A 10,911-nucleotide genomic window follows, 5' to 3' on the forward strand; every position below is an offset into this window, starting at 1 on the left:
TTTTCTGACAGCAACAACAAAACCAGGCTGCATAAAAAGGCAGTAACCCAAAGTGGCAAGGGGGAGAGAGAGAGAAATGGCCAAGATGCTTCTGGAAAAGCATCAAGGGGTTCTTAATACTTCATTCTCTGACAAGAAACATATTCTTCATTTAATGAGGAAGAAAAAAAGCTAACTATCATATCAGGTAGGAACTACCACATATGTAAGTGTTTTACATACCACAACTTCAGTAACACCATCAGCAATGTAAGCAGATAAAACACTGGAACCCAGACACCCATGCTTTGAAGAGAACTGTTTGTAGGAGGCACAACTTATCTGCAGCACTCACTGCAGCAAAAGCTTTGCCTTTGCCATTTTCTGGAACATCATGGGAAGAAGTGAAACAGAAGTCGGTATTACCCGAATGCAAACGTGTCCATGAGCTGCACCTGATGACAAGTTAGTTGATGTCAGTTTATATGAGTGGAAAAAAAAGAAGCAATAGTGACAACAGACTCCTCCTAGAGAGGCCAACCTGCACTTGGAACAAGAACTTGCTGATTTCCTTGATGTTGGCAAAGACATTCATTCCTATCAAGAAATTTGATTCTACTCACATGCATCTGGAGCATTTCAGAGAGCTTTCCCTTTCCTACAAGACCTGGGTTGGTCTTCTGCAATAGATTGCTGACACCTGATGGGTTTGCGGTTTGTGTGTGGGTGTGTATAATCTTCTAAGGAAAAAACCCCTCTGAACTACTGTGCAATCAAACAACAGCAACACTGACAAAAATTGCCACAATGAACCAGGAGAGGTAGTTTCTACTTCCTTGAAAGTAAAGGAAGTAAAGTAGAACTTCCTTGGAAGTTCTACTTCCTTTTCAATAAACAGTGAGAAAACAAGGAAAACAAAAGAAAGGGCATGTTCTCTCAGCCATGATGGAGACTCTATGTAAGGACATTATAAAACAAAGAGAAGAAAACACCACAGTAAAAGATCATGAAAAAGGACTCAGATTATGCTACGAATTCTCAGAGCAACTTAGCTAAATTTGAAAGTAGATTTGCCCAAGGAAGAAGCTGTTATAAAAGAAAGAAAACATTAAGAACACAAATCCTGTGTTCTGCAAGGATCATTTTTCCCCCCTTTGTGTTCTGAGATAGTGAACATATTCTTTCAGATTTTAGGGAGCTCAATGCTGCACCAGTGTATTTTGAAGTTACCCTAGTAAAGATGGAAAGTGAGTGAAGAAGGAGGAATATCTGAGTAAAGCTCATTGAAAACTACAATTCAAACAGCAGTTATGAGGCATGTGTACCAGTAACCATCACATTAATTTCATTTTGCCTATCCAAAGAACAAGTTTAAATAAAGTCACACACACACATTTGAGTACTGTTGATACAATGCTTACAAGAGGTTGCAAACATCAACTAAATTACACAATTGCCTCAGCCATTGCCTCCCCATAAAGAAGCCATGTTCTGACCAAAACTCAGTTCCTGCTTTTTCTATGCCTTTACTGTAACAAAACATGACCTCCTCGGAAAGTCTTTTATCATGTCTGGGAAGAGACCAAGGATATGTCAGGTCTAGTAAGCTGCATGGAAACTGCAGCAAATTGCTATAGAGAGGTAAGAACTACTGATCATTAACAGCTACTTTGCAGTTATAACAGCTTCCAAACTATCATTCCTCATTCTCCATAAAGGCCTACTTCTTTTTGGAAGAAATCTCGTTCTTTCAAGTTTGGCCACCCGGTGTTTCCTAGCTGATAACCGAAGAACTTCTTGTAAACAACCAGTCACACAACATCCTTAAACTGCTGATACAACAGGATGGAGAAACAACCCATTTAAAACAAAAGACTATAAAACTTTGAAGTGTTCTACTTCAGATACTTATGTACAATTTCAGAGCATACTACTTCAAAAAATATATGCTAGGTAAAAACACTGCATACAAAAAGCTGTGTGATCTAGAAAGACTACAAGCAGATGGACATAGGAGGTTCCAATGAGCATGCCTAAGTGAATTATGTCACAATCAGATGCCCTTTCATGCCATGACATTCGGTCTGCAGTTCCAAATTAAAATGCTCTGCTTCCTGATGTCCCCCAACATGAAATGCTTCTTATTTCAGGAAAACTGAAGCTGGGTCTTTTATTCAGACTTCATTACTTTTGTCAAAGTGTACATAAGCTAAAACAAGTTGAATAATTGGACACAGAAATGGAACTAATCAACCATTTGAAAACAATGCCAAGTAAAAAAAAATGAACTATCTTTCTTGTACATTTATTCACAAATTTTTCAAATTCAGTCACTTGCTATCCAGCCTCATCACTACTGCACAGTGAAGTACATTAAATAAACCCCTCCTATCATTTGCTGTCTGTAGGATTTTATAAGATGCTGAAAATGAGCACATCATGCCAGTTGATTTATTATGACTGTAACAGCACAGAACAATGACACACAAATCCAGTGGATCTCAGACTCCTGCATACTTGATATGCTTCCACCACAAACATCCCAAAGCTGCAAGTTTGACAAAACAACATTTGAAATTATTTGAACACGTCACTGTTGGCTTGAAGGCCAGACTCCTTGCTCTATACTTTATTGTTCCCTCCAAAACTTCTGACAAAACAGTCTCCACCTATAGAAACAGAGACCAAAGAAGAAAGTGGTGATTCCCAGAAGATGAAAGCCAGTAAGAAAAGACTGAGTATGTGAAAAGGGTCAACAAAGAGAAGATGTAAAAAGCCAGGGTGCAAGAAAGAATCAAGAGACTTGGGGAGAGCCAGGGCAGGAGGGAGTAAGAGAAGCCCAGAGAGAAAAAAAGAAAGGAAGCTGAATACACAACTATACGGAGAAGAGTGAGATGCATTTTGAAGAATTTGTTTAGGTCTGTTCAATGCTCTAAAGATACGCAGAAGAAAGAAGCAAGTTGACCACCTGCTCAGAGAAACACCACTGTGTTGCTATACATCAAAACAGGTATAAAAGGAAGTTAACAGCTACTCAAGATGAGCAATTACATTGTTAAAAATTTGACTGAATAACAACAACAAAAAAAGTTCCAGCCAGACATCTGAAGACACAGGTATTTGCTCTACAGGGGATCTATAATACATTGGTATAGGCACAAATAAAGTTTAATAAAGATTAAGCTCAAACAGCCAACAGCCTAGGAACTTTCACTTCTAGGATGTTTTTCTTGAGTCCATTCTCCAAAGCTACCATTATGCTTAACTATGTCTACTATACTGCTAAAACTATCAAGTTGCATTTGAAAAGAAAAATAGGCTAAGATGTAACTAAATATGACGACATTACTGACTGAAGAAGTAGGACACCTGCTGGAAGAGCAATATGGTAACAGTCAATATCAAAAACACGTGCAGACAAATGGAAAATCTGAGACTAGTACATAAGCTAATGTAATGCTTGGAAAGGCCTCACTTCGGTGGTATGCAGGAATCTTGTATTTCTCATGTTATTTCTCCTAATAAATAGTAGTTCCTAGACAGGTCCCATATCAACTGCCAGACAAAATAATTAAAGTGTTGACGTTTAGACACCATTATTTTATTATGGCAAGAAACGGAGATAATTATTCAACTGATGTGATTTACTTTTGGTAGTTATGTTTGCTTTAGAAGATATAAGAAAGGCTTAATGAGAAGCAACATGTATAAACATGTCTTCATTGTCTTCATACAATGGCTGAAGACCATTGAAGGTTTAGCTGTGGCTGAGGCCCAACTGAAGACATCTCAAAATTGCTCTCAACCACAACCATCTTTTAATAAGAAAACCTGAGATCTACTCAAGAGCAACACTCATAACAAGAGCGTAGTTGTGTGTGCTTTAGAACTAGCGTGTACTAGTGAAATCTTGCATTAAAATAATTGTCTTCACAAAACTTGTACTATAAAGTGGAATATCAAACAGAACAACTGTTTAAAGCATATTTTTTGGTCTACAAGCCTTGCATTAAGCTTGCTTGAGTGAGAAGTCACTGAGCAAAGTTTACAACCTTCACAGAGTTGCAGCAGAGTAATGACTAAGTTGCTACAGATATACATTGGTTGCATGATATTACAGCTAGAACTCACCACTGACTCCTTAAGTCAATGGTTCCAGCAACAGGCCATTATCCACAGTGTCAATTATTTATCTGGTTTAGCTCCAGCTTCTGAGAGCAACAGATTTTTTTCCCAAACTTTTGTTTCTAACCTTTTATTTAAACTTTGTTTCTAACCTCATTTTGTTTCCAACCTAATTCAAAACCAACTTCTAGGTCCAATAACAGAAGACTCATGAGCCTTCTTTCCATTCTTTTAAGAAAAGAAGCACCTGTTCTGATGACTATGTAACTAGTTCATTAGCAAAATACGCTTCTTAGAGAAAACAAACAAAAATCCCTGAAAGTACCTAAACTACCTTCCTTCACTTTTCCCACTTAGCAAAATGGAAGCTAGGTACAAAGTGGTTGTCTAGGATTCAATCTCTGTACTATCCTATTTGCCAGTGTCTCCTTCAATGATTTACTGTTATTAATGTGCAATTTAAATATATAGCTATTGAAAAATACTTCCTCAGTAGGTATATAAGAAAAGGAACTTACCACAGGACTAATATCAAATCACAGCAGTGGTAAATGAAGTTCACTACTATCAGCCTTCTACTGAATAAATATGAAAATTTTCAGAATCACCGACTAAAGGCATATTACTGCGTCTGCTGACTTCCTTCCAAATCTGCTTTGTTATAGCACTAATGTAAAGCAACAGAAGACCTGGCAGCCACAGGCCTGTGTTACAAAAATATTACTTTCAGCCTTCTACAGAGAAAGCCTGCTACTCAGTTCGTCATTCTTAGCATAATGAATTGCATCTGCAGATCAAAAAAGGATTACGCATTTTCCAAGAGCATTTTGTAAAAGTCTGTTTCTTGACACAGAAAACTGATGGTTACCCTTCTTAATTACAGAATTATTTCAGGCTTCATATCTCCAAATTTTCCTCATTATATTGCATCTCTGCTCCTCAATTTGCTGTTGACCATGTGAAGTCCCACTAATCTCAGCAATAATCCAAGTAAACTCAGAAACTGCCTGCAGCCAAACAAGCTGCAGGTCTCTGAAAACAAATCAAAATATGGCATATTAGAAGAATTTCAAAATGAAGTGTGTTTTAATAAAGAACATTAATAGCAGTGCCAAATGCTACTGTACTACTCTCACTCAATGTCAGAGCAGGTAGTTTTTGGGTTGTGAGCCAAACAAGATATGAAACCAATTCCATATCATATGTTGTTAGAAATATACAGAGTGTAAAATGACTTGCTTTTCCTACTTTACTGGCGTATTCTTTATAACTGCATGTACTAGACAGTAAAAATTACTTGTTGTATCATTGCCTTTTTCCTCCCCACCGCTCTCATTTCTGAGATACTTTGAAACACTTCATTTGAAGGCCAACTATCTGGTTTGGAAGTTGCGATATCATAGGAGAATGAATTTAAGCAACCATCTCTTAGTTTTGCTTACATACCTTAAATGTTGGATCCAAAATCAAAGACTAAGAATGAAAATCAGACATGAGAGTGGACAACAGCAACATACGTTTCCTTACAAGTTGCTGAAGTTTTATGGCAAATAAATTGTTCACCGGCAGAAGCTTCAAAATTATTCTGAATTAACATATGCTTTTGTCCAGTCTGATGAAGAAAATGTATCATAGACAGACTTGCTTTTACATCTGTAACAAAACATACCTGTCCCAGTCAAAAGTCCAGCACTCTTCTTTCGTGCATAAGCGCGTAAGTGGTTGGACAGGCTAACAGCACTTGTAAACGTCGTATTGCAATGCACACACGTTCTAAGCTTCACAGGCATACCTATCATTCAAAAGAAAACTATAATCCAGTTCTCTCTTCAAAAAATGAAATTCTCAAAGCGATGTAAAAAGTTTTCTGCAATAAAGATGGTTTAAAATATATTCACTGCATTGACGCAATTGTTTAGTATATTAGAAGGATCCAAGTTAACCGTTATTAGTTTTCCACCTAGTGCTTTAAGCCAAACCATGTTATTTGAAAAAGAACAGAAAGGAGGCAACTTGAGCCCAGTAGGCTACTCTGCATTTAATACCTACTACCAAGCTCCTACAGATCTCCACATAATGAAGCTCTAATTCCAAAATACGATCCTGCAATTTGAATAGCACAATTCTGTTGAGAAATTTCAGAGCATTCAGAATTTCCAATAAAGAGAATTTGAAAAGTCAAGTTGACAAAGTGGTAATTAAAGGTGTTTTACCCATAAGACTAAAGAGCTCAATACTAAAATTAGGCTGCTGTTGAAGGCTCAGAGAAAAAGGTGGTAAAACACACCACTGAACAGCTGCTAGGCAAAACATTTTGTTCAGTGCATTTTCTATTCATTACTTTAGATGCACAATTGATAATGAAAGCAAATGATTTGAAGTTTTTTTGCTAAATCTTTCTGCTAAATAAATATCAACAAAGCAACATGCTATTTATCACACGAAAACAATGAAACAATACTGAACTCCTCACTTACAGACAAAGAATCTATTATAATTTATCTCCTGCTCAACTTCATCATATTTCTCCCTGCATTTTACAAAAGATACATTGTTTTGGTGAACTAATATTTCAGGTTCTCTACAAATAAATTATTAGAAGAATAAATGAAAAAGCTAAAACTACTCAGCTGAAAAGTCTCTGCAGGAAAGAAAGAATGCTATACTCCAGCAGCCCACAGAAGACATGCTGTTTCATCAGGCAAGTTACAGAAGAAGAACACCTGGTTGGTAAAAGCCTTTATAAAACTAAAACCAGAATTAGGAATATTTGCCTTTTTTAGGAAAAAAAGAAGATTTTCAACTTGATGTTAAATATTTTCTTATTAACTCAACTGGCACAGTGCGTTAGTTATCAAATTCTGTTACCTCAGCCACAGAAAACTATCGGGCCCCATTCAGAACTGTTAGTACTATGCGAGCATATGTTTATTTTTACTTGGTCGTTCATCATAACCAAACAGGTTCTACCTAGTATTGAGCAGTAAATATTACACAGAAAGCAAAACACAGTGTCAGGTTTGGCAAACTGTTCTTGAGCATTATTTTTCAAATCATTAAACCTGTCAAAGATACACTTCCTTTATTAAGCAATCTCCTGTCTTAAGGGACAACCACAGACGTACAGAAGACATAAAATGTAATTCTTTCCCACTTCTACTATGTCATTTTAGAAAGCCACCCTTCTTAAGAAATTTATTGCCACACTTTTACAGCCCCTAAAAGAACTTCTGAGCACATCAGATTGTTGGGGGTTTTTGTTTAAAGAAAGAAAAGAATACAGGTGAAAAAGTACTAGGCACTGCCAGTTTTACTAACCTAGTTAATAACAAGAAAAGAAACAGCACAAAAAAAAGTCAGGGATTTAAAAATAAGATCCTCCTTTCCAGTCCTGAGAATCCTGCAGCATTGGTGGTGTCCAACCAAGAAACCGGTAAATGCAAGCTCTACATACACATTAAAAATAATGTTGTAAGAGTTCCCCAAGACTAGAAACAATTCTCATGTGACAAGTAAGTTAAAAACATCACCCTAAAAGCCTGCTCTATTAGTATACAGAGTAGCTAGGAAGTTGATTGTAGAATTGTTTCATTAGCACAATTCTCAGTGGAGGGACAATCTAGGTCCTTATTGGTCAGAGGCCGTACATTGGAAACCTGCTGGCTACAACTGTATGCCAACAAAGCTCGAACCAGCACAGGTTGTCACTCAGGATGGACAGGCCCTAAGCAAGCATGAGTTTCTCACAGCAGCCACAATTTGCAACAAACAAGAATTAATCTATGTTGTAAGAGTATGTTTGCCTAAAACCATCAAAATTAGTTGACAGTGATTTACCAATCTGCAATATTATGCATTTATAATGGTATCAACAGTTCTGTTAGTTTGAGCAAATGCTGCCTTGCACAAACCTTGAAGACTTAAATGCAGTATTCCTAAACCAGCTGTTTTAACACCCAAAAACAGGGCTGCAAGCCCAAACATTTCAGAACTGTTAGTCTACCAAATATGCACAGACACTTCAACTTGGTTACTGCAGGATGTCTCTTCTTCCTTACTGAGGCTCACTTTGTGTCCGCTTTCAATCTGCATGCCCAGGCATATGCAGAACAGGAACTATATTCCATGCAAAAACCCTTCAGTGCTGCTGAGGGGTTTTTTCACTTTAGGAAAAACATGTCAGAAAAATTTGCTGTGCTACCTCTCACAGTCAAGTGTCCTCTGGAAATGAAACAAGAATTAAATGAACAGAATCCCAAATAAAATACTCTGCACTTGTACATTTTCTATAAGTTATATGATTCTTTGGAAGTGTGGTCAAGAAACACCTTCTTACCTGACTGCATAGTCAAGTCCATTTTTTGTGGCTGATACATCAATGGACTGTCTTCATTTAATGGAAGAACACATTTCTGAACAAACCTCTTTCTTGCAGTTTGATTATGAATCTTTTGAGGGGAAATATCAGGATTCCTTTCTTCTCCTAACCTCTTGTTTTTCAGGAGTTCTATCAGTGTAAGTGACTGATTTCTTTTTTCATCATGTAGTACTGCTTTTGTTTCATCACATTCATTTAGGAAATTCAGCCCTTCTTCCTCCGATGCAGACACAGATATATCTTCAGTCTTTAAGCCATTATGGTATGCTTCAAGAGGTATAACATTCTGAGATAAAAAGTCATCATTTGATGCAAATTTCTGAGCAACAAACGGTCTGGGAATAATACGGCGACTGTTCAAAGCCTTTAGGATTTTTTCATACTTCTCTTCATTTTGCATCATCTCATTCAGAACACAGATGGGAGACTTGTGTGCGTCCCACTTGGTTTTGCCAAGCCTCTTCAGGTGTCCTCGCACATGATTAGACAATCCAATTTTAGTATCGAACCAGCCACCACACAGCTGACATGTATGCTCAGAGGAAGTTTCAGATTTCTCAATCGCTACAAAGAAAATAATTATAATGGTTTTTGACAATTATATACAGTTCAACATGACAACTGCAAATCACAAGAGAGGTTTTACAAGAAGCTAAAGCGAGCCTTGTTCAGTGCTCAATAACTTCCTTTGTCCACCCAACTTTGTACCCAAATAAAAAAACAAATCTTACCTTTTCTAACACGTTTAACTGGAGTCCCTGTTCCAGCTCTTTTAAAATGCTGCATTTTGTCACTTGTAGCAATCTGTTCTGGTGAAACAACATGACGAGCTTCATAGCTTAGTCCAGCTCTGTGAAGATGTCCTCTGACATGATTGGACAAGCCAACACCTGTTTCAAAGGTTGCTGGACAGTATGGGCACGATTTCTTTTCAAGCGACAAATCAGTCCAGTGGAAAACTGAATTATGCTTTGGCAATGCTGATCCTACATTTTCTAAATTCTGAGGATCATGCAAATCATGCAAGAAGTTACTACCCTCAGCATCTTCATAATACTCAAAATAAAAGCCATCATTCTGCTCATAACCAAGCGAAGATCTATCACCAGCTTCATTATCTTCTATTTTACCTTTGAATATGGGGAATAGGTTTACATGCTCCTGATTAATATCACTGTAAGATTCATCCTCCACAGACTGTGTAGTGTAATCACATAGTTCAACATTATCCCATGAACTTTCATCCTCCGTTTCATAGCTGTCTTTTTTTTCAGCAGAGTTTAGTTTCTGTAAAACAACAACAGTCATTTTATGCAGAAAATCTGGATAGCAATCCAAACCATCTCCTGTAACAGAGCCTTCCCTCTTGGATTCTTTAACCACTCTTTTTACAGCTACATGCCTATGATCTTTACAGCCTTCTGCCCTTTTGCAATCAAGGCTATTTGAATCCATGACAAAACAATTATTACTCGATGAAGAAAATAAATGTAAAGCACTGACAGATTTGGACTCTTCCTTTTTTAAATGCAAAGGGTAAGAGTCACTAGATTTTTTAATAATCCTGTAGTTTTCATATTTGTGTCTATATAAATAATTACTTTTTTTGGCACTAGCTTTCTGCTTTGCTGCTTGATGAAAACATTTACGTTTTTGGTCAATGCTATTTCTAATAAAAAAGTTCTTGTTTGTAGAATTTAGATTGCACACACTTACAGATGACTGTGAAACGCTTTTCCGAGCCTTCTGTATCCTGTAGGGTCTCTTGTGAAGTTTTGCGAAGTTACTGGATTGTGATGTAGAGCCAAATGATCTTTTTACATCCTGTTTTAAAGCAGAGTTCTTTGGAAAAGTAGAAGAATGTTTGATCAACTGTTTTGTCCTGCTACGAAAATCTAAAGATTCTTCTATTATACTGCCTTTTCTTTTCTCTAGTCTAAGATGGCTACCAAAGGGATCAAGGCATGATCCTGAATGCAAATATGCCATGTGTTTTTTTAGAATGCTTCTAGCTGAAGTAGCAAACGGACACAGCTTACACATATACGTTGAGGACTTTCTTGAGGATCCTAAATAAGGATCTTTCAAGGATGCCTTTTTCTGAGTTTTTCTCTGGGACAAGTCACTACCAATAATTGAACATTTGACTACTGCTCCATGAGCGATCCCTCGATGGCATTCCAGTTCATTTTCTGTCACAGCCATGAAATTGCATTCCTCACAACAGTAATATCTTTTATCTTTTTCATGGGTCTTTGCATGCTGCACAAATGTTTTGGGACAATTGGTACCAAATACACACTGTGGGCATTGTAACCGTGCACTCCTACCCTCATCCTGAAGTTCTTTCAGCTCACGGATTTCTTCCATCAGTTTCTGCCTTCTTTCCTGGTGAATTATCATATGTTTAAGAAGGGAATTACGATCTC

General features: G+C 37.2%; 1 protein-coding gene across 1 annotated transcript in view; it reads right to left on the reverse strand.

Moving 5' to 3' along the window:
- ZNF644 (zinc finger protein 644) overlaps positions 1–10,911 on the reverse strand; it is a 29,326-nt gene that overhangs the window by 6,509 nt on the left and 11,906 nt on the right. The window contains 4 exon segments of the mRNA XM_031057923.1: positions 5,774–5,896; positions 8,441–9,046; positions 9,214–9,769; positions 10,199–10,911. The exon segment at positions 10,199–10,911 is cut by the window's right edge and continues 11 nt beyond it. Of these exon segments, the coding sequence (XP_030913783.1) occupies positions 5,774–5,896; positions 8,441–9,046; positions 9,214–9,769; positions 10,199–10,911 (1,998 nt within the window).

Source organism: Geospiza fortis, unplaced genomic scaffold (genome assembly GCF_000277835.1).
Source record: "Geospiza fortis unplaced genomic scaffold, GeoFor_1.0 scaffold403, whole genome shotgun sequence".
Classification (NCBI taxonomy): domain Eukaryota; kingdom Metazoa; phylum Chordata; class Aves; order Passeriformes; family Thraupidae; genus Geospiza; species Geospiza fortis.